The sequence below is a fragment of the Piliocolobus tephrosceles genome, chromosome 15, assembly GCF_002776525.5.
Source record: "Piliocolobus tephrosceles isolate RC106 chromosome 15, ASM277652v3, whole genome shotgun sequence".
Classification (NCBI taxonomy): Eukaryota; Metazoa; Chordata; class Mammalia; order Primates; family Cercopithecidae; genus Piliocolobus; species Piliocolobus tephrosceles.
The window spans coordinates 1343690-1367702 of NC_045448.1; the positions used below are offsets into that span (position 1 = coordinate 1343690).

Genomic DNA, 24013 nt, shown 5'->3' on the forward strand with positions numbered 1-24013 from the left:
GTTGTATTATCTCCCATTTCCCTTCTAATTGAGCTTATTTGGATTTTCTCTCTTCTTTTCTTGGTTAACCTTGCTAATGGTCTATCAATTTTATTTATCTTTTCAAAGAACCAAGTTTTTATTTCATTTATCTTTTGTATTTTTGTTGTTGCTGTTTCAATTTCATTTAGTTCTGCTCTGATCTTGGTTATTTCCTTTCTTCTGCTGGGTTCGGGTTTGGTTTGTTCTTGTTTCTCTAATTCCTTAAGGTGTAACCCTAGATTGTCAGTTTGTGCTCTTTCAGATTTTTTATGTAGGCATTTAGGGCTATGAACTTTCCTCTTAGCACGGCCTTTGCTGTATCCTGGAGGTTTTGATAGGTTGTGTCATTATCGTTATTCAGTTTGAATAATTTTTTTTTTTTTTTTGAGATGGAGTTTCACTCTTGTTGCCCAGGCTGGAGTGTAGTGGCACAATCTCAGCTCACTGCAACCTCCACCTCCCGGGTTCGAGTGATTCTCCTGCCTCAGGATCCCGAGTAGCTGGGATTACAGGCTTCCACCACCATGCCCAGCTAATCTTTTGTATTTTTAGTAGAGATGGAGTTTCACCATGTTGGCCAGACTGGTCTGGAACTCCTGATCTCAGGTGATCCACTGGCCTCTGCCTCCCAAAGTGCTAGGATTGCAGGCATGAGCCACCGCACCTGGCCCTGAAGAATTTTTTAATTTCCATCTTGATTTCATTTCTGACCCAGTGGTCATTCAGGAGCAGGTTGTTTCATTTCCATGTATTTGCATGGTTTTGAAGGTTCCTTTTGCAGTTGATTTCCAGTTTTATTCCACTGTGGTCTGAGAGAGTGCTTGATATAATTTCAATTTTCTTAAATTTATTGAGACTCATTTTGAGACCTATCATATGGTCTGTCTCAGAGAAAGTTCCATGTACTGTTGAATAGAATGTGTATTCTGTGGTTGTTGGGGTAGAATGTTCTGTAAATATCTGTTAAGTCCATTTGTTCTAGGGTATAGTTTACACTGTTTCTTTGTTGACTTTCTGTCTTGATGACCTGTCTAGTGCTGTCAGTGGAGTACTGAAGTCCCCCACTATAATTATGTTGCTATCTATCTCATTTCTTAGTTCTATTAGTAATTGTTTTATAAATTTGGGAGCTCCAGGGTTAGGTGCTTTTTATTTAGGATTGTGATATTTTCTTGTTAGACAAGGCCTTTTATCATTATAATGACCCTCTTTGTCTTTTTTAACCACTGTTGCTTTAAAGTTTATTTTGTCTGATATAAGAATAGCTACTGCTTGCTTTCAGTGTCCATTTGCATGGCATGCCTTTTTCTACCCCTTAAGTTTATGAGTCCTTATGTGTTAGGCATGTCTCTTGAAGGCAGCAGATGGTTGCTTAATTCTTATCCATTCTGCAATTCTGTATCTTTTAAGTGGAGCATTTAGACCATTTACATTCAATGGTAGTATTGAGATGTGAGGTATCATTCCAGTCATTGTGCTGTTTGTTGCCTGTACACCTTGGGTTTTTGTGATTTTGCTGTTTTTATAAATTGTATTTTTGTTTTATAGGTCCTGTGAGATTTATGCTTTAAAGAGGTTGTGTTTGAATGTGTTTCCAGGATTTGTTTCAAGATTCAGAGCTCCTTTTAGCAGTTCTTGTAGTGCTGCCTTGGTAGGGGTGAACTTTCTCATCATTTGTTTGTCTAATAAAGATCGTATCTTTCCTTCATTTATGAAGCTTAGCTTCACTGGATACCACATTTTTGGCTGATAATTGTTTTGTTTGAGGAGGCTAAAGATAGGGCCCCAAACCCTTCTAGCTTGTAGGGTTTCTGCTGAGAAATCTGCTGTTAATCTGATAAGTTTTTCCTTTGTAGGTTACCTGGTGTTTTTGTCTCACAGCTCTTAAGATTCTTTTCTTCATCTTAACTATAGGTAACCTGATGACAACGTGCCTGGGCAATGATCTTTTAGTGGTGAATTCTCCAGGTGTTCTTTGAGCCTCTTGTATTTGGTGTCTAGGTCTCCAGCAAAGCCAGGGAAGTTTTCCTCTATTATTCCCCAAAATAAACTTTCCAAACTTTTAGATTTCTCTTCTTCCTCAGGAACACTAATTATTCCTGGATTTGGTCATTTGACATAATCCCAGACATCTTGGAGGCTTTCTTCATATTTTATTATTCTTTGTCTTTGTTGGATTGGGTTAAATCTGAAGACCTTGTCTTTGAGCTCTGAAGTTCTTTCTTCTGCTTGTTTGATTCTATTGCTGAGAGTTTCCAGAGCAGTTCGAATTTCTCTGAGTGTGTCCAATGTTGACTGAAGTTTTGATTTTTTTTATTTATGATATCTATCTATTTCCTGGAATATTTCTTCCTTCACTTCTTGTATCATTTTCCTGATTTCCTTACATTGGGCTTTGCGTTACTCTGGTGCCTTCCTGATTAGCTTAGTAACTAACCTTCTGAATTTTTTTTCAGGTAAATCAGAGATACCTTCTTTGGATCCATTGCTGGTGAGCTAGTGTGATTTTGGGGAGTGTTAAAGAGCCTTGTTTTGTCATATTACCAGAGTTGGTTTTCTGGTTCCTTCAAATTTGGATAGTCTCTGTCAGAGGGAAGGTCTAGGGCTCAAGGCTGTTGTTCAGCTTCTTTCGTCCCTCGGAGTGTTCCCTGGATGTGATTAGTACATCCCTGTTTCCTAGGGAGGTGGCTTCCTGAGAGCCAAGGTGTAGTGATTGTTCTCTCTCTTCTGGATCCAGCCACCCACTTCAAATTGTTACAGAGTTCAGCTGGAGGTTTCCTTCTTCCTGTGGCCTTCTTCAGGTGCCTCTGGCAGCCCTCCTGAAGGACCCCTGTGAGGCAGGGTGGAAATGGCTACCTAGGGGACTACTCAGAGAGCCCACAGGGCTTTTCCAGCTGCTTCCTCTACCCCTGTATTTCACTCGGCTCTCTAAACCGACTCCGCTCCGGGTGAAGTCAGAATCTTCTCCCGGTTCTAGACCTTCCAGTTCCCCACTGGGGGTGCATGTTCAGGGTGGGTGATCTCTCCCACTTCTGGAGTTTGGGCACTCACAGTATTTAGGGTGTCTCCCGAGTCCTGCAGGAGCCATCCGCTTCCTTCAGAGGGTTTGTGGGTTTTCTTGGCTTTCCTAATGTATTCCTGCCGTCATTCTGGAGCAAAAGTTCACGACGTGAGCTTCCACACACCGCTCTGTTTGTCTGAGTGAGAGCTGAAATCTAGTCCTATCTCTTGTCCTCCGTGTCTGTACAAAAAGTCCTCCTCATGTTGGAATTTTAATAGTTACTCCCAAATATCTCTGCAGCAATGAGATGGCAAATTGTATTTTCTAATTGATTATTTCTCTGCAACAATTATTCTTACATAATTCCTATTATTTTCTAATGCACTAAGGAAGAAAATCTTCATTACTAATTTTCATTACTGGCATTAAAGCCTCTGTCTATCTTTTGTTGACCTAAAGCAAGAAGCTGAGGCATAAAATATCATTTTAAAGAGTTTACTTGAACCAAAATGAGAACAGCTGCCGAGAACACTTAGACCCAAAAAACCCTGGATGTGAGCTTTGTTAGATCTTTGTTGCAAACAGGTTTCAAAGGCAAAAAAGGTAGACAAAGAGTGAGCCTTGGTCCTTCACTCTATATAATTGCTTGGCTTTTCATTTTGTTTACAGTGCCATTATTCATAAGATTTAAATTTGGGTCGATTTTAGTCAATTTTTTTTCCTTCTTTATGACATCTAAATTGTTATCTTACTGAGAAGGTCTTCCTTATCTGATATATATAATAATAATATATATATAATAAATATATTTTTCTATATTTTATTTTAAACATATTAAAAACTGGGTTTGATATACAACTTTGTTTTATTAGGAATCGATTTTATGTATATAAAATACTGCTTTAGCGAGTAACATTTTAAAAAGCCATGGTGAGAGCAGTATCCTGGCTCTGTTTCTTAGGTAAAGGGCATGATTCTGATGTTTTTCCTCCCATATTGTGTCTACTAGGAATTTCTGCTAGACAACTTCAGTTAGAAAATTGAAAATCTTTTATTTGTAATTTCCCAAGAATTTTTTTTTTTTTTTTTGAGATGGGGTCTCGCTCTGTCGCCCAGGCTGGAGTGCAGTGGCCGGATCTCAGCTCACTGCAAGCTCCGCCTCCCGGGTTCCCACTATTCTCCTGCCTCAGCCTCCCGAGTAGCTGGGACTACAGGTGCCCGCCACCTCGCCCGGCTAGTTTTTTGTATTTTTTAGTAGAGACGGGGTTTCACCGGGTTAGCCAGGCTGGTCTCTATCTCCTGACCTCGTGATCCGCCCGTCTCCGCCTCCCAAAGTGCTAGGATTATAGGCTTGAGCCATCGCGCCCGGCCTTTCCCAAGAATGTTAATGAGGCTTGTGGGTTCCAGCTTTACTCAGTGCCTTCCCAGCGTCGGTGGAGGAGGCCACAGGGCTTCCCCTTCACTTCATTATTGTGTGAGCTACACTGGTAGATTTCCAATGCAGGGCCATCCTTACATGGCCGGCATGATGGTGATGCAGGTTTTCACTTATTCTTAGATTGAATTTGCTAATATTTTATTTGAAATGTTGCATCTCTCTTCATAAGCAGAGTTATGCTACAGCGCTCTTTTCTGATGCTGCACCTATTTGGGTATTACAGACACACCAGCATCTGACAGTGGTCAGGGTTGCCCATTTCTTTCACTATGCTCGGGATTACCTTGTCTAGAATCAGATTTGGTTTTTTGTTTTGAATAACTGGTAGAGCTTATTTGTGACTCTGGTCCTGATAACCTCTGGGGTGGCAGATCTTTGGTTGTGGGCTCAGTTCTGGGTGCAGTTAGTCTATTTGAGCCCATACGTCTTTCCTGTTCTTTGTTTTCTACTGCCTTCCTATTATGCCTTTTCATCTACTTCACATTTCTCAACCTCTTATGGTAAAAGCAAATTGAGTTACGTTCACTGCGTCATGCTTTTCGACAAGTGTAGTTAAGACTGTATTTTCCTATGACCTGCCCCCCCCCAACAAATTTTGATACATGGTCCTTACGTTGATGTTAGTTCAAAATAAGTTTTAATTCAAATAAGAATTTCTTACATTAAACTGGAGCACCCACATGTAAGTGTAGTTTCACATAAATATAAAGCTTAAACTGTGCCTGACTCTCTTGACACGTGGCTTTTCCTCTCCCTCCCTTACTTGCTAGACTCTCCTGCTTCTCACTCCCATGTTCTTCACTCATGCCCCTGTCCCCAAACCAGATCACTCGACTCCCAAATGTTGACATTTGAAGTGTGTGTGTAAGGGGAAGGGGGCATGATAAATGAAACTAGAATAGTCAGAAGTTGGTGTAGACAGCATAGCAGGCTCAAAGGGATTCACTGGGCACCCCGTTTTAATCAGCACGCCCTTGCTGTGATCTGAGCACTCATGGCATGGCCTTCCCATGATCTGCATGTTCATAGCATGCCCTTCCCATTATTTGACTGCTCATGGTATGCTCTTCCTGTGATCTCAATGCTGATATCATGCCCTTCCCATGATGCCAATGCTCACGGCATGTACTTCCCATGATCTGAATGCTCACAGAATGCCTCTCCTGTGGTCCAAATGCCCACGGCGTGCCCTTTCCATGACCTGGATGCCCACAGCATGCCCTTCACATGATCTGAGTGCTCACGTGTGCCCTTTCTGTGATCCAAATACTCATGCTATGTCCTTCCTGTGACCCAAATGCTTGTGGCGTGTCCTTCTGATGATCTGAGTGCTCATCGCATGCTCTTCCCGTGATATGAGTGGTCATGGTGTGCCCTTTCCATGATATGAATGCTCGTTCAGCTACACCGAAAGAAGACACACACAAGCATTTTCTTTTGAATGTTGTTAATAAAAACAAGACTATGCTGAGTACACGTTCTGTATCTTGGATTCTCAATCAATAGTGATGCATCCTGGAAATCCCCCCAATGGAGCTCCAAGCCCCCTCTGCTCATGGCTGGACTGTTTCATGCTCCAGGTCACAGCCATGGGTGTACCTTCCATGTTGCAGCCTCTGCCACAGCGTGGATCACCAGAAGTGACACTGCCAGGTTGGAAGGCGGCTTTAGCACTGCTGTGCTAGTACTACTGTCTAAAAATTCTGTGCCCTCACAGCAACAACTGAGTGCACCCCTTACCCACATCTACCATCCACACTAGTAACAGCCTTAATTGGTTTTTTCTCATTTTTTTCTGCTTGTTTGGCAGCAAAAAAGAGATAGTTCATTGTTACATCAGTTGCTTTCCCTGAATGTTAGTAAATTTTAAACTTGTCCTTTATTTTATTTTTTTTTTTTGGCAATTTGTATTTGTTCAATGAATGATCTATTCATAACCTCTGCCCATTTTTCTACTATTTGACTGTTAATTGATTTTAATTACTCCTTTCCACTCTAGATGTTAACTCTCTCTCACTTTTCTTACATACATTTTTCTCCAACCCCATCAACCCAGAACTCTCAGCATGGAGCACTTTTATATTTTATAAGGCCAGGTCTCCTTATGTGTTGATGGCTTCTAGGCTCAGTTGTGGTTCAGGAATCTCCTTTGCTCGGAGTCAGCAGTGACCTCGTGGGTAGTACTGCAGCATGGGTTTCCATGCATCTTGCACAGTGGACAGTTTTATTCCCATCCAGACGGAAAACCAGCTGGTTCCACCCTCCTTCTCCCCACAGGCCTAGATAATGCTTTGTCACAGGATAACTGGTGTCTGGTTCTGGGCCCTCTGTCTTCCTTTATTAACAGATTCATCTATTCTTGTTGACAATACTGTGTGGACTTGATCATAGCAGCCTTATAGTATATATCCTATTGTCTGTCAAGTCAATACTGCATCACTATTCTTTTCCCTAGTTGATTAAGGAATAGATAATGGAATTGGTGTCTTCATATAAACTTTAAAATTAATTTATCCTCTCAAAATGAAAACATACTATCATTATTCTAAATGAAATTGCATTTAATGTATACACTCATTTAGAGAGAAATGATCTTTTCTCAGATTTTCATATATTTAATGATGTTTTATGATTTTCTTTTTGTATATCATGTGATTATTTTGTTAAATTTACACACCTGATTTTGATCAACTTTTTTGTCATTATGAAAGGGATATTTTTTCTCCATTACCATTCGTGGTACTTTGCTAAAGAACAAAACAAAAAGAAAAAAAGGAAAAGAACAATTTTATACTTTTCCACAGATTGAAGACACTTTAAAAAATTTGATCAATTTTTTAGAATTTTTAGATGTTGTAGACATCTAACATAGCATTAGGAAAAAAGATAATTTTATTATGGTTTAAATCTTATTTTCTCTTATAGTAGTTTTACCAGCTCTTGTTTAATTTCTAGACTTTGGTCTAACAGAGATAGTACTGAGTACCAACAATGATAGTGGGTGTTTCTGCTAGTCCTTAATTTTAAATTAAATTGTTCCATTGTTTAACTGCTCAAGATAATATTTGTTATTGCTTCTACATTATATTTTAGCAATTCCAATCTATTCTATTCCATTTCTATTTAACCAGGAATGGTAAGTAATAGTACCTTGTATTATTGCATTTTAAGTACCTGTGATATTAATTTTTCTTCTTTAATTTGCCGTCACCCTGGATAATATAACCCTATCCAACACGGAACCATTCTGTGAATAGATTCTATTTGACTCTGGTAATTGCCTTTTGATTGGCTGCCCTATCTTTTATTATTTTATTTAGAAGGGGATATTGACCTGTATGCCCCATCCTTGTCCTGTTTTCATCAGAAGCCAACACAAAAGTTTCGCTGACTCTGTAGAATGCACTGGGGGCCTTTCCATCTTTTCTGTGGCTGAAATAGTTTAAGCAACCTTGGAGTTACCTATCCTTTCGAGATTTGACGGAAGTCCACTGTCAATGCCATCTGATCCCTGGATTTCTGATCACCTTGTCCATCTCTTCCATCCTCATTGTCCTTTGGAGTTTTACATTTCTTCTCGGAAAAATTGTGGTTATTTCCATTTTGTTAGGGAGTCATCCATCGGCTCTTCATTTTCCAGTGTGTTGCCATGAAACTTCATAGACAATCGCTCCTGATTCTTCTCGTCTCTCCTGCGCACCTGAGCCCTGCTCCTTTCTCATTCCAAACCCTGCCTCACTCTGTGCCCTTTCTTTGTTTTCCACACTGGGTTGTGAAGCAGAGCTTTATGTTTTCTTCCCACCAGGTCTTTTATTCATAGTTAATTAATTTTAACTTCTGCATGTATTAATTTAACTTTCTCATTTACTTTTGCTTTAGCTCTCTGTTCCTTAACTGAATTCTTAAAATAGCTACTTAATTTCTTTGTTTTTGTTGTTTTGATGAAAGCAATTTAAAGAGTATAGATTTTCTTCTGAGGGAGGCTTTGCTGGTATTCTTGAATTTTCTTAACAAGCGAGTTAACCTTTCATTGATTTCTAGAGAGACTTTCAGCTCTTCTTAAGAGTCTCTTTGAATCAGTTATTAGGAGAATTTGCAGCTCCTTGTTATTTATTTGTAATTTTATTATTATTTGTCCTCCTCAATTTAATTCCTCTATTTCTCTTCTTGGGGGCACTGGTCCTGTATAATCTGAAGGGCGTGCACTGAAGTTCCTGCTGTCGTGGTTTTCTTGGCTTTCTTACTCTCTTGCTGAATTTCAGCTCCTGCCTGGGTTCCCTGCTGGCCCTAAGTTCTCATATCCTCTCCTCTGAGCCTTGCAGGCCTCCCTGAGGGCTCTCAGTGGAAGCACTTTTTTTTTTTTCTTCTCTTTTTTGAGATAGAGTATCGCACTGTCACCCAGGCTGGAGTGCCATGGTGTGATCTCAGCTCACTACAAGCTCCACATCCTGGGTTCACACCATTCTCCTGCCTCAGCCTCCCGAGTAGCTGGGACTACAGGTGCCCGCCACCACGCCTGGCTAATTTTTTGTTAGTAGAGATGGGGTTTCACCGTGTTAGGCAGGATGGTCTCGATCTCATGACCTTGTGATCTGCCCACCTCGGCCTCCCAAAGTGCTGGGATTACAGGCGTAAGCCACCTTGCCCAGCTGGAAGTATATTTTTTAATGCATGACCTGTGGATCCTGTGCTGTCTCTGAACCAGGGCTGGGGCATCCTCGCTGCCCCGACTCCCAGCCGGCCTTGGGCTGCAGAACTGCTAGGCCAGGGCACTGCTCAGAGGGGTTCTCTTGGCATCTGCTTTGCTGCTTCACCACAAGGCTGACTCCTGTCACCTGCATTCTTTCCACTGCACCTCCTGTGCCTGAGTCCATCAGGAGCTCGGCCTGTCTCCCTGCACAGCACTGCATGGGGCAGCTAACTCCTGAGTGGCTGCTGCCTCGCCGGGTGCATTCCCCTACTTGACCCCAGGTCCTCTGTTCCTTCCTACTCCTCAGTGCCTGGGCTGCGCTTTTCCCTGAGAGGAGCTTTTCCCTTATTTTCACTGGTAAAAATAATGTCCTATTACAAGAAGACCGTGATCTTCAGCAAGAGTCTCTTTCGGGGTCTGTCCAACCCGGTTGATCTTGTGATTCTGGATGAGCGATTTAACCTCCTAAATCTAATAACACCCAGAGTAGGCCCTGGCCCTGTGACACCTCCCCAGGGAGGAAGAGTTGCCAGGGAAAGGGCACGTGCTCTCTGCAACCCACAGAGCTTGCCCGACATCCAGCACGGGCAACTCTTCCCAAGAAACCTGTAAATCTGGAAAAATGTTTTAGATCTCCATGTTACAGAAGAGAAGATGGAAGCTGGCCACAGCCAGAGTTGGAAGCCCACCCAAGGTCTCCTTACTCCCCTCCAGCTGCCTTTACACTAAACAGTGATGCCCACAAAACTCTGAGACTGTTTGCTCATTGGGCTCCTAAACCAAGTCCATGGCACTGGAAAGAAAGAGCTCAGCCCTTAATTAGCCGGGCGAGGTGGCGGCCCCTGTAGTCCCAGCTACTCGGGAGGCTGAGGCAGGAGAATGGCGGGAGGGAACCCGGGAGGCGGAGCTTGCAGTGAGCTGAGATCGGGCCACTGCCCTCCAGCCTGGGTGACAGAGCAAGACTCCGTCTCAGAAAAAAAAAAAAAAAGAAGAAGAAGAAGAAGAAAAGAAGAAAAAGAAAGAGATCAGCTCTTCCAAAAGTCAGAAAATAAATCAGACCGGGGATTTCATGAGCAGCTAGAGCAGGTCTGAGCAGGAACGAGACTGGCTTAGGCCAAGAGCATCTGAGCTTTAGGGAGATGTGGACTCCTAGGATGTGGGGTGCATCCTCTGGGTTCAGCCTCTTCCCCGGGAATGAGACCACCGGTGAGCAGGCCAGGGGGACATCAGGGGACTGGCTGGACTGACCCCTGCAGAGAGGACTAGAGGGGCAGAGAAACATGCGGCGCTGCAGGGTCGTCGCTGGCCTCGAGCTTCGAGTCTTAAAAAGGGTGAGCGGGGCCCTGGGTGACCTTGAACTCCCCTTTGCCCGCAGCTCCCGGAGGAGGCCCGGCCGGCCGCGGGCACCGCCTGTCTGCCCTTCTACCGCTCTTCGGCCACCTGTGGCACCGGGGACCAAGGCGCGCTCTTCGGGAACCTGTCCACCGCCAACCCGCGGCAGCAGATGAACGGGCTGACCTCGTTCCTGGACGCGTCCACCGTGTACGGCAGCTCCCCGGCCCTGGAGAGGCAGCTGCGGAACTGGACCAGCGCCGAGGGGCTGCTCCGCGTCCACGCGCGCCTCCGGGACTCCGGCCGCGCCTACCTGCCCTTCGCGCCGCCACGCGCGCCCGCGGCCTGTGCGTCTGAGCCCGGCATCCCCGGAGAGACCCGCGGGCCCTGCTTCCTGGCCGGGGACGGCCGCGCCAGCGAGGTCCCCTCCCTGACGGCGCTGCACACGCTGTGGCTGCGGGAGCACAACCGCCTGGCCGCGGCGCTCAAGGCCCTCAACGCGCACTGGAGCGCGGACACCACGTACCAGGAGGCGCGCAAGGTCGTGGGCGCCCTGCACCAGGTGCGCAGGGTGGTCCTGGGCGCCCTGGGTGGCCGCATGCAAAGCGGGGGGCGCCTCGTGGGTGCGCAGAATCGTGGGTTCTCTGTCCCAGGTACTTGCACAGCCATCATGGGCGCCCACGTGTGTGAGCCCGAGGTCGTGGGGCCTTGTGTGGGTGCGCAATCATGGTGGGCGCCCTTCATGGGTGTGTGGAGGGTCATCGTGAGTCCTGTGCAGGGGCCGAAGGGTAACGCCAGCGCTGGCGGCCCTCCGGGGCCCCCCGTCCCACCTGCTTACCCTCCAGCTGGCTGGTGACTATCCCACCAAGAGACCAATAACCACAGCCCCCCAACAATGGCAGCCAGGTCACACAGGTTTCCCTGTGCCCGCAGCCAGGCTAGGTGCTTTACAGATTTCAACTCATTTAATAATTCCCAGAACAACCTTTGGAGGTGGGTGGACCAGGGATGCTGATGTTTTTGTATTTCGGAGACAATGTAGAGAATGCAGAACTGACTCTGTGTGAGGTTTCTGAACTAGCAAGTTAGAGTCTGTTTGAAACCTTTCTTCATTTTATGACTCTCTTAAGTATTGCATGAGAGGGTCTTAAATGGAGACTCAAGTTGACCTTTTCTCAATTGTGTGATGGAAAAAAGCACTTACACACTTAGAAATGCAGTCCCTGACTGGGGGTCTCACGGGGTTGTTATGAAGGATGGGCTGTTTTATATTGAGAGTGACCATGTGCGTGTCTGTTGCACCGGGCCCTGTAGCGGCCTGGGCATCGTCTCCGCAGTTCTCGCCCTGAGCCTGCGGGGAAGGGCGCGTCAATCCTGTTCTAAAGGAGGCACTGGAGCTTTGTCCAAGGAGGCACAGGGGCTGTGCGTGGCACCGACCGCCCCCAGGCAGCACACACCCCTGCCACTTTCTGGCCTTCGCTGCAGTGGGGTCCAGGTCCCAAAGGTCAGAGCAGAGGGCCTGGGAAGCCCCCACGCGCTGGGCGTTAACTCTTAGTTCCTGGGTGGTGAGGGGACTTGGAGCTTCCTGGAACAGGGACTGGCAGCCGCAAGCCCGCAGACTTCTCCAGCAAACGCGGCAGACGAGCTCACTGTCCTAACGCCCACATCCACACAGCAGCGCTCGGCTGGGAGCATCAGCCAGACGGAGGAGTCTTGCGTGGGTGAGAGGAGCGGAGTTAGAAATGAAAGCAGGAACCTTGTCACCATGTGAAGTAAAAATCATCAGGCACCCACGTCGCTTTCAAGCAGCGACTCAGACACTTTCCTGCTGCCCTGTGCAAAGGGGAATGTAAACCCAGGAGCTGCGGAGCATTGGAATCCAGGTCCTCGTCTCCCTGAGCCTGGACTTCCCACCACACACCTGGGGAAACAGGTCCCAGACGGCTGCCCTCTCCCCTGTGCTCATCCCCTGAGGCCTTCAGGGCTCCTGTTTGCTTCCTTGCTGCTTCGGTGCCCCTTCCCTGACTGGGAGCTCCACAGAGAGATGTTCATCTGTTTAATTCTTTCTTTCTCAGGACCCACAATTTGCCAGGTTGCTTCATAAATATATATTGAATTTGTGAATGAAGTAGAAATTTCAAAACTAATTCTGGAAGTCCTGGCTGTGCTGTAGCCTCAGGAGCAGGATTTGGTTTGAACCTTCTTTGAGTGAGAACCTCATCCAGCCCAGGGAGCTGTGAGAAAACAGGCTGCCTCGGATCCCTGGAGCCCGTTCACAGGGCGAGAAACACCCAATTGTCATGCATCCTGCTGTCTTTCTTCTCCATGGAGTTCTGGAATTATTTAGAGGTGTGAATTATTACCAGGCCCTGTCATGATAGATTAGAGACAGTTTAATTCCAGATTTCTGAGAATCCCACTGACCTGAAAATAATGACATTTGGTTGCCTGCTGCTGCTGCTGCTCCTCCTCCTCCTCCTCCTCCTCCTCCTCCTCTTCTCCTTCTTCTTCCTTTTGTGTGTGTGTGTTTTTGTTTTGTTTTGTTTTTTTGAGACAGAGTCTCACTCTGTCACCCAGGCTGGAGTATAGTGGTGAGATCTCGGCTCACTGCAACCACCACCTCCCAGGTTCAAGCGATTCTCCTGCCTCAGCCTCTCAAGTAGCTGAGACCACAGACACGTGCCACCACTCCCAGCTAATTTTTGTATTTTTAATAGACATAGGGTTTTGCCATGTTGGCCAGGATGGTCTTGAACTCCTTTCCTCAAGTGATCCGCCTGCCTCAGGCTCCCAAAGTGCTGGGATTACAGGCCTGAGCCACCGCGCCCAGCTGCCTAGTCTTATTATTAATGAAATAATAACAGCAGCAAACAATAGGAAAAGTGTTCTTCTCTGTTTCATTTTTACCTTCCTCAGTTCATTTCCTGTGTGTTCTGCTTTTTTTAAAAATGTGAACATTCTTTTCTTCTTGGTTTTACATTTCACTTTTGAATTTCCTTTTGTGTTTTTTTCAGTCAATAGGTCCTCTTTGGTGCTTTTTACAAAAACCTTTGATACATTAAAATAATAAGTTGTGTTTAACGTGTCAGTAGAGCCACTGCTGTAACTTCCAGCCATATTTGAAAGATCCGCAGTGGCCTGGAAGGCTCGTTTTTCTCTCCCTGGTTCTATTGACTTATAGTTTGGTAACTTTGTGATCTGAATCTCTCTTCTTCTGAAAAGCATTAGATAATGAAAAGAAATGCCAGGGCAACTTTATGAAAGAGAAATAGCATCCCCCTTCTATTATTCCCCCAAACCCCCTACACACACACACACACACACACACACGAGCCAGCCAGGGCCAGGATAATGCACACATCAGCAAGAGGCAGGAAGGCTCAACTCAGAGCTGGGAGTCACAGCTTTCTCCTCCATCTGTCCACGTCACATCCCTCCTCCTCCATCCGTCCACACCATGTTTCTCCTGCTGCATCCATCCACAACACCTCCCTCCTCTTGCATCCGTCCACACCACGTCCCTGATGCTGTGTCTGTCCTCACCACACCCACTCTAAGCTGTCAGGGTCCAACCCCGGCCACCTCCTGTCTGAGGATCTTGGCTCCTCTAATTTCTTTTGTAGACAGCTGAGAGCGATCCCCTCCCTCGGCCCTGGGGCACAGGACTTCTGCCGTGGGTGTCTTTGGGAGGCATCTGCAGGCCGCCCTCTGTGCTGGTTCCTGGGAGCCGGCACCTCTCGGGGGACTTGCACATAGGAAGGACTGATGAAGTTGCTCTTGCTGGCTTGAGATCCCACAGGACCCGGGTTCCATAAGCCATGCTTCCTGCCAGGAGAAACCGAAGCTCTTGCTCTTCCATCCCTGCAGTACTCAGCCGCTCTACGGTGTGTCACAAAACAAGAACTCACAATCAGATGCTTACTTGGGCGATAACTTTTGTGTTCTACAGACAAGAAGAGAATGAGAAAGGAAACCCTTCCCAGCACAGGTTGAGGGAGGCAGAGAGGAGGTAGCCATCCTTGGTGAGTCTGGGTGTGCCATCTAGGCTGCATGGAGTTTGAGATAAAGACATCCCAAACATCTGGCGTGGGTGTTTGCTATGCCCCGGCCATCAGATAGCAGGCCTATTACTGGAGCACAGCCTTGACTTCCCCAGATATCCAGGGACCCACAGAAGCTCTGCTTTGGATGTGTGTGGAAGTACGACCAGACCCCGGCGGGACCACTGATCTCCCCGGACATCCCCATCCTAGGCAGGCGGATCCACATCTCAGGGCAGGGGCTACATGCCCGGGCCACTCGGCTGCTGACCTTTGCTGTAGCTGAGTACTTTTTCAGATTGGCTGCTCCTCCAGAGCAAAGGAGCAGATGGATAAAGTCATGCTTCCAAGGCTGGAAAGAAAGAGAAAGGCCGTTTCTCTTACGTGATTGCCCTGGCCAGAACTTCCAACAATATGTTAAATACGAGTGGTCAGAGAGGGCATCCCTGTCTTGTTCCGGTTTTCAAAGGGAATACTTCCAGTTTTTGCCCATTCAGAATACCTAGGTGCTGTTGCTGCCCCACCCAGACCTCTTTACCGGCAGGGCCCCATTCCCCAGCAGCCTCCAATGTTGGCTGACAAAATCTCCCAGCCGTTCCTCTCCAGGGGTTCCTCTGCAGGGACAGCCAGGCCCCTGCCTCAAGGCTGGACCAAGCCCAGGTGTGCCATGCTGCAGGGCTGCCTGTGGAGAAGCGCAAGCCCAGGTGTGCCATGCTGCAGGGCTGCCTGTGGAGGAGAAAAAGCCCAGGTGTGCCATGCTGCAGGGCTGCCTGTGGAGGAGCAAAAGCCCAGGTGTGCCATGCTGTAGGGCTGCCTGCTGAGGAGCACAAGCCAGACCTGGCTGTGTTGCATCCTTGGGGAGCTGGGTGCTGGCTGGGTGCCTGCTCAGCCTCCTCCCTGGAGCACCCTCAGCAAACACATGGGAGCCTCTTGTTGGACTAGTAGGGCATGTTTAAGAAAATACTGAGTGACATTGTTCTGCAGAGAGTAGGGTGAATGACATTGAAAGCAGTCAGGAGGTTCAAAGGAGCCTGTGCCAGGGGCTGCGTGGCTCTTTCCCACCATTGGTGACAAGCATCACATCTCCAGGTCTCTTAGTCCTGGTCTCCCCCTATGTTGGGGTCCTGGCTTCCCGTCACCTTCACGCCCACCATTTTCCCAAGTGTGGACCTTTCAGTCATTCTCACTGGTGAGTTGTGAAGGCCAAGAAATGGAGAGTGGCCACAAGTCAGTGCCTGGCAGCTTTGGCAGAGGCTGTGGGGAACCAGGAGGCTGGGGTGAGAGCAGACATGGAGGAGCAGCTTGAAGCAGCTTGGGAAGACAAGGCCTCTACATGGCACTGCCAGCAGCGAAAGAAGACGGGGCCCACCTGGGAGATGGGCAGGAGGGGCACTCGACAGCAGCGATGCCCAGGTCTGACGGTATGGCATCTGCCCAGGTCCAATAGCTCAGAGTAACCATTTCCTCCACATGACCAGGTAAACAGATACCAGAAGCATTTTCACAAGAATTGCCATGAAAATTCCAGAGAGCTGTTTACAAGGTTCAAGGTTTTCTTTTTCTCTTTCTGAGAAGGCACCTCCTCTATCACCCAGGCGGAAGTGCGGTGGCACAGTCATAGCTCACTGCAGCCTCAACCTCCTGGGCTCAAGCCATCCTCGCACCTCAGCCGCCCGCATCGCCGGGACAACAGGAGTGCACCACCCCGCCTGGCTAATTTTTAATTTTTTAAAAGTATTTGTAGAAGCAGAGTCTGACTGTGTTGCCCAGGCTGGTCTTGCTCTCGGGATCAAGCAATCCTCCCACCTTGGCCTCCCAAAGTGCTGGGATTACAGGCGTGAGCTACCACGCCCGACTCAGGATTCAAGTTTTAAGGCCCTATTGGTCAGAACAGAGGGTGCTTCTGCCCAACCTCGACAGCTCCCAGGGGAGGCTGCAGTATCCGAGCCCAATCACTTGCCGGGGACATTGCAGATCCGATGAGGAGCCAGTGGGGAAGAGGGGAGACACTGTTCAGAGCTCTGGCAAGGTCAGACACCAGGAGGCGCAGTGCCTGCGAGGCTCCGATGAAGGGCACGGGTTTGCTCTCGGTTCGTAGCTGGCTGGACACGGGTGGAGCTGGGAACCTCAGGCTCAGGCCTCAGGAGTTCTCTGTCTGTACTTGCTGCATCCCCTGGCTCACAAGTCAAACTTCAGGTGGGCAAGAAGGGGAAGAGGTGTCTTCCTTAAAATAGCTTGCACTTGAATATGAAACTGTCTCGGCCGGGCGCAGTGGCTCACGCCTGTAATCCCAGCACTTTGGGAGGCCAAGGTGGGTGGATCACGAGGCCGGGAGATTGAGACCATCCTGGCTAACATGCTGAAACCCCATCTCTACTAAAAATACAAAAAACTAGCCGGGCATGGTGGCGGCGCCTGTAGTCCCAGCTACTCGGGAGGCTGAGGCAGGAGAATGGCGGGAACCCGGAAGACGGAGCCACTGTGCTCCAGCCCAGCCTGGGTGACAGAGCGAGACTTTGTCTCAAAAGAAAAAAAAAAAAAAAGAAAGAAAGAAATCGTCTCCGTCTCTGGGCTAAAGAGAGAGAGGCCTTTTCCTTTCTATTGTAGTGAGAAGAAACCAAAGAATGTTCCAGGGAGCAGAAGGTGCTGCCTGAGTTCTGAATGTGGGAAGCACACAGACCTTCTCCTGCAGCTAGGAGGAGCCCCCAGGACACCTGTGTGGTTTAGAAACGCTGCCACATAAATTGCGCCTGAGGTGGAGAGGCTGTTTGCAGGATGAAGTCAGAACTACTCTCTGGGATGCTGACCCATAGCATGGGGTGCTTCTCACCAATGGAAGAACTAGCACAGGGACGGAAACCCCACTGGGGAACATTTGGATGCCGCCTTTTCCTTCTTGTCTGTCCAGGTCTCTGAGGTGGAGCGGGACAGCGGGACAGCGGGGAGCAGGTGCGCCCTCAGTAAACACCCAGGCCCCACAAGACTCATAGCTCTCCCTGGTCGCCCTGAAGGGCCAAATTACGTGCTTAGGAAATGCATTCTGGCACCTGGAAGGAACATATTACAAGTGTGTAAATAATGTTGGTTATTTTTAAATCATCTGCTTACCTTCCTATACTGGTAAGCTAAAGGAGAAGATTCATATTCTAGAATTATGCCTATTATGCTTCATTTGGATGTAGTTTATTGACCAAAATATTCCCCTTAAATACCAAAACAATTTGAGACTGATTTTTCTGTCTGAAAGAAACACTGTTAAACCTAAAAGTAGAATCTTTGTACGTAATTCTCCTGGGTCCATGTGTCAAATTGTAATTTCCAGGCCCTGCGATTGCACTGTAATTTTCCATTGACAGAGCTCTGTGCCAAACAACATGCTTTGATTTAATCCTCACAAAGGTTCTAGGAATTAGGTATTGTTGCTTTGTAGAAAAAGGAACTGCTCCCCGCTGTCAGTCATCCAGCCAGGAGTCGAGCTGCCCAGCCTGGCCCGGTGACCACTGTTGGCTCGACAGAGACGCTGTCTCTTGCCACTGCCAGCCCCATCACCATCCTGGGAGGGAGGCTCTCTAGTCAGCCCTATAAACACACCTCCTGAATATTCATGAAAAAAATCACAAGAACGCCTTTCTGGGAAGTTCAGCTGAGGCCTGTATTGCAAGGCGAGAAGAGTCCAGCTCCCTGGGGATATCGAGGAAGATGCTCTTCTCCACTGCCGCTCGAGGCGACCCTCCTCTGCTATCCTGGGCCTCACTGAGACGCTTTTCCTTTCTGCATAGATCATCACCCTGAGGGATTACGTCCCCAGCATCCTGGGACCCGAGGCCTTCCAGCAGTACGTGGGCCCCTATGAAGGCTACGACTCCACCGCCAATCCCACTGTGTCCAACGTGTTCTCCACGGCCGCCTTCCGCTTCGGCCATGCCACGATCCACCCGCTGGTGAGAAGGCTGGACACTGGCTTCCAGGAGCACCCCGACCTGCCCGGGCTGTGGCTGCATGAGGCCTTCTTCAGCCCATGGACGCTCCTCCATGGAGGTGAGTGAGTGTGGTCCCTGCAGCTGGTCCCCGTGAAGTCGCCCTTCTTTTTTTATATTTTTATTTTTTTAGTATACTTTAAGTTCTAGGGTAAATGTGCACAACGCGCAGGTTTGTGACATAGGGTAGACATGTGCCCTGTTGGTTTGCTGCACCCATTGTCTCATAATTTACATTAGGCATTTCTCCTAATGCTCTCCCTCCCCTGCCCCCACCCCACGGCAGATGGTGTGTGATGATCCCCGCCCTGTGTCCATGGGTTCTCATTGTTCAGTTCCCACCTATGAGTGAGAACATGCGGTGTTTGGTTTTCTGTCCTTGTGATAGTTTGCTGAGAATGATGATTTCCAGCTGCATCCATGTCCCTACAAAGGAAATGAACTCATCCTTTTTTATGATTGCATAGTATTCCATGGTGTATATGTGCCACATTTTCTTAATCCAGTCTATCACTGATGGACATTTGTGTTGGTTCCAAGTCTTTGCTACTGTGAACAGTGCCACAATAAACATATGTATGCATGTGTCTTTATAGCAGCATGATTTATAATCCTTTGGGTATATGCCCAGTAATTGGATCGCTGGGTCAAATGGTATTTCTAGTTCTAGATCCTTGAGGAATCACCACACTGTCTTCCACAATGGTTGAACTCATTTGCACTCCCGCCAACAGTGTAAAAACATTCCTATTTCTCCATATCCTCTCCAGCATCTGTTGTTTCCTGACTTCTTAATGATCACCATTCTAACTGGTGTGAGATGGTATCTCATTTTGGTTTCAATTTGCATTTCTCTAATGACCAGTGACGATGAGCATTTTCTCATGTGTCTGTTGGCTGCATAAATGTCTTCTTTTAAGAAGTGTCTTTTCATATCCTTTGCCCACTTTTTGATGTGGTTGTTTGTTTTTTTCTTGTAAATTTGTTTAAGTTCTTTGTAGATTCTGGATATTAGCCCTTTGTCAGATGGATAGATTGCAAAAAATTTTCTCCCATTCTGTAGGTTATCTGTTCACTCTGATGGTAGTTTCTTTTGCTGTGCAGAAGCTCTTTAGTTTAATTAGATCCCATTTGTCAATTTTGGCTTTTGTTGCCATTGCTTTTGGTGTTTTAGACATGAAGTCCTTGCCCATGCCTATGTCCTGAATGGTATTGCCTAGGTTTTCTTCTAGGGTTTTTATGGTTTTAGATCTAACATTTAAGTCTTTAATCCATCTTGAATTAATTTTTGCATAAGGTGTAAGGAAGGGATCCAGTTTCAGCTTTCTACATACGGCTAGCCAGTTTTCCCAGCACCATTTATTAAATAGGGAATCCTTTCCCCATTTCTTATTTTTGTCAGGTTTGTCAAAGATCAGATGGTTGTAGATGTGTGGTGTTATTTCTGATGCCTCTGTTCTGTTCCATTGGTCTACATCTCTCTTTTGGTACCAGTACCATGCTGTTTTGGTTACTGTAGCCTTGTGGTACAGTTTGAAGTCAGGTAGCATGATGCCTCCAGCTTTGCTCTTTTTGTTTAGGATTTTCTTGGCAATGTGGGCTCTTTTTTGGTTCCATATGAACTTTAAAGTAGTTTTTTCCAATTCTGTGAAGAAAGTCATTGGTAGCTTGATGGGGATGGCATTGAATCTATAAATTACTTTGGGCAGTATGGCCATTTTCACGATGTTGATTCTTCTTGTCCATGAGCATGGAATGTTCTTCCATTTGTTTGTGTTCTCTTTTATTTCATTGAGCAGCAGTTTGTAGTTCTCCTTTCAGGTCTTTCACATCCCTTGTAAGTTGGATTCCTAGGTATTTTATTCTCTTTGTAGCAATTATGAATGGGAGTTCACTGATAATTTGGCTCTGTCTGTCTGTTATTGGTGTATAGGAATGCTTGTTATTTTTGCACATTGATTTTGTATCCTGAGACTTTGCTGAAGTTGCTTATTAACTTGAGATTTTGGACTGAGGCAACGGGATTTTCTAAATATACAATCACGTCATCTGCAAACAGGCACAATTTGACTTCCTCTTTTCCTAATTGAATACTCTTTATTTCTTTCTCTTGCCTGATTGCCCTAGCCAGAACTTCCAACAATATGTTAAATAGGAGTGGTGAGAGAGGGCATCCCTGTCTTGTGCCAGTTTTCAAAGGGAATACTTCCAGTTTTTGCCCATTCAGTATGATATTGGCTGTGGGTTTGTCATAAATAGCTCTTATTATTTTGAGATACGTTCCAAGAATACCCAGTTTATTGAGAGTTTTTAGCATGAAAGGCAGTTGAATTTTGTCGAAGGCCTTTTCTGCATCTATTGGGATAATCATGTGTTTTTTGTCATTGGTTCTGTTTATATGATGGAGTACGTTTATTGACTTGTGTATGTTGAGCCAGCCTTGCATCCCAGGGATGAAGCCGACTTGATCGTGGTGGATAAGCTTCTTGATGTGCTGCTGGATTCGGTTTGCTGGTATTTTATTGGGGATTTCTCATCGATGTTCATCAGTTCTCCCTTCTTTCTTATGATTCACCACAGCCATGCAGACCTTCTGTATGGGCACACCTTGCTGGTCCTATGCAAGGTTTTTAATATCTATGGGGAAAATACATGTGTTTAAAGCATTTTAAAAGGCTAAACTGGGCCCAGACATGGTGGTTCATGCCTATAATCCCAGCACTTTGGGAGGCCGAGGTAGGTGGATCACTTGAGGTCAGCAGTTTGAGACCAGCCTGGCCAACATGGTGAAACCCTGTCTCTACTAAAAATAAAAAAAATTTAAAAAAAATTAGCCAGGCGTGGTGGCAGGTGCCTGTAGTCTCAGCTACTCAAGAGGCTGTGGCAGGAGACTTGCTTGAACCCGGGAGGCAGAGGTTGCAGGTGAGCTGAGATCTCGCCATTGCATTCCAGACTGGGCAACAGAGTGAAAATCCATTTCAAAATAAAATAAAAATAAAAGGCTAAACTGTTCTATAGTTACGATCAGCACCCTCATCTTTAGAATGTTAATGATGGGTTACCTTTGGAAGTTAATTATTTGGAAGAAAATGAACCTATTCCCCCAATTAGTTTTTTGGAAGGGTTATTTTTAAGCTTCCCCATTTTTTCTTTATATTCCTTTCCCAGTACTCTGTAGGTCTTTCTGGGAGCTTCTAACCTGACTCAAAAGTTGACTGGCTCCAGGTGTAGTGGGGAGCGGGGAGGGCAGGGGTGCGGCAGTGTGTCTGGTGATACCTGCTTAGATGAGAGCTGAGTCATGCACAGTGCACCAGAGAGGCAGGGGCTGGCCCGGCCCTCAGCGGTGCCTGGCATTTGAAGACACCCAGCTCATCCCACACAGGACGATGCACGTTGTGATTCCTAAGTCTTCCTTTTGGGCATCCTAAGGCCAAACTTTAAAGACTGGTGGCATGCAGTGGTGAGTTCACACGCCATTGAGATAGAGGGACCCTGACAGGTCGTGGGGCCTGCTTTCCACACGGGGCCTTTGGAAATGACAGGAGCAGTGGTCCCCAGGCACCCTGGCCACTCCCTCAGCTAAGCTGAGTCTTCCTTTCACTGTTCTGGATGTTAGAATTCAGCAAATGCTTCTTTTTTTTTTTTTTTTTTTTTTTTTTTTTTTTTGTAATCTTTCTGTTGCTAAGAAATAAAAAGCTTTAAAGACTGGTGGACTCCTTCTCCAGGCCCCTTTCTTTCTGAGGGTCCATCCCCCTTAAGCCACATCATCAGTGCCAGCCCAGTGGTTCACTCGCCAGCAAGGGCAGTGTCCTGAGGACATTCAGGACACTCTGGAATCACACAAGCGGAATTCATGAACTTACACAAAGATTTGCTAAGGACAAGATTGAGATATTGTTGTTTCTCTAGAACTGAGCCGAGAACTGTCCTTGCCTTGCGCGTGGTATTTTCCAGGTGGTTTGGACCCACTAATACGAGGCCTTCTTGCAAGACCAGCCAAACTGCAGGTGCAGGATCAGCTGATGAACGAGGAACTGACGGAAAGGCTGTTTGTGCTGTCCAATTCCAGCACCTTGGATCTAGCGTCCATCAACCTGCAGAGGGGCCGGGACCATGGGCTGCCAGGTCTGCCAGTTCCTTCCTTTGCACACCTCATGCAGCTGCTGCAGGATTTGCCGAGCTAGCAACCTGCTGCTAGAGAGACTGATTTAAAGTAAAACAATCGCAAATCTAATGTCTTCTAAGCAATGGCTCTTAAAGGACCCCAGTTCATTCAGCTGTAGAGGCCACCTCCAGCTTTTCTTAGAGAGAGAAATGGCACAAAGAGGGTGGTTCTGAACCTCCCAGGGACGTATGAGCTAGGACCTTGAGAAACACCCGCTTCTAGTAGAGGGAGGAGGCACTGCGCAGGCAGACAATGGCAGGTCTGCGTCTGGCGTCCCGGGAAGCTCCTGGGATGGCTAGAGTGACCCCTCCCCTTCTCCTCCCCCCAGCGAGATCCTGGGGCCTGCAGAGATCATTCCACCACATCAGGACTGCTGTGAGCTAACTGGTCCAAGCTGGCCCCTGGTGGGAGTGGCTGCTCCTCTCAGGCCAGCAGCCCCCTGTGCTCCCTACACCCGACCTGGCTCCTGCCTTTCCCAGGCCCCACCCCACAGCCTCCTGCCTGACCTGCCCAGTTCCCAACTCCCTGACCTCAGGCCCACCTCAGCCTTCCCTCCTCTGGGCTCCTAGGTGGTTTGGTTGTCTGGTCAACCTGCAGCACCTGTCCAGGCCTGATCCCCTGAGACCTCATATTCGGTGTGTGGCTCTGTTCTCTCCATGCACCCTGGGAGCTTGGGAGGTGCCCTCCTATTGTGCGTGGGTGACATGTGAGATGGACAGTACTGGCAAGTCTTGTTCTGCCACATCCCTGGGCCTTCCTCTGTCCCCTGGCCCTTCCCCCTTTCCTGTCTTCCTTACCAGTGGCATCTGGAAGGGCTGGGATCAGCAACCACACAGGCTGTGAATATCTGGGGACTAAACCTGAGTTGGGAGGATGCAGAAGGGGCCCCACGTGTGTCAGGATAATGCACACTGTGCCCCTCACTCCCTGCACCCAAACACAGCTGCTTCCTTGTTGCCAGAGCTCAGGAAGCACAGCCCACACATGCCTGCACATGCCTGGCGCATACCCAGCACATGCCTGCACACGCCCAGCACACACCCAACACACGCCCACACATACTCAGCACATGCCTGCACACGCCCAGCACACACCCAACACACGCCCACACATACCCAGCACATGCCCAGCACACACCTGTCTACACATGCCCAGCACACGCCCAGCACATACACAGCACACACCTGCACACACCCAGCATATACCCAACACACGCTCACACATACCCAGCACATGCCCAGCACACACCTGTCTACACATGCCCAGCACACACCCACACATGCCCCCACATGCCCAGTACAAACCTACACATGCCCAGCACACATCCGCACATGCCCGCACGTCCAGCA

General features: G+C 47.4%; 1 protein-coding gene across 2 annotated transcripts in view; it reads left to right on the forward strand.

The window, feature by feature from the left end:
• Positions 1-24013, forward strand: part of TPO (thyroid peroxidase) — a 96762-nt gene that overhangs the window by 44991 nt on the left and 27758 nt on the right. Inside the window, exons 7-9 of one of the 2 annotated variants that reach the window (XM_023192645.1) lie at positions 10526-11044; positions 18302-18560; positions 22454-22624. In XM_023192645.1, coding sequence (XP_023048413.1) covers positions 10526-11044; positions 18302-18560; positions 22454-22624 — 949 coding nt within the window. The remainder of the gene's footprint in view (positions 1-10525; positions 11045-18301; positions 18561-22453; positions 22625-24013) is intronic. The other variant, XM_023192647.1, reaches the window with a different exon arrangement.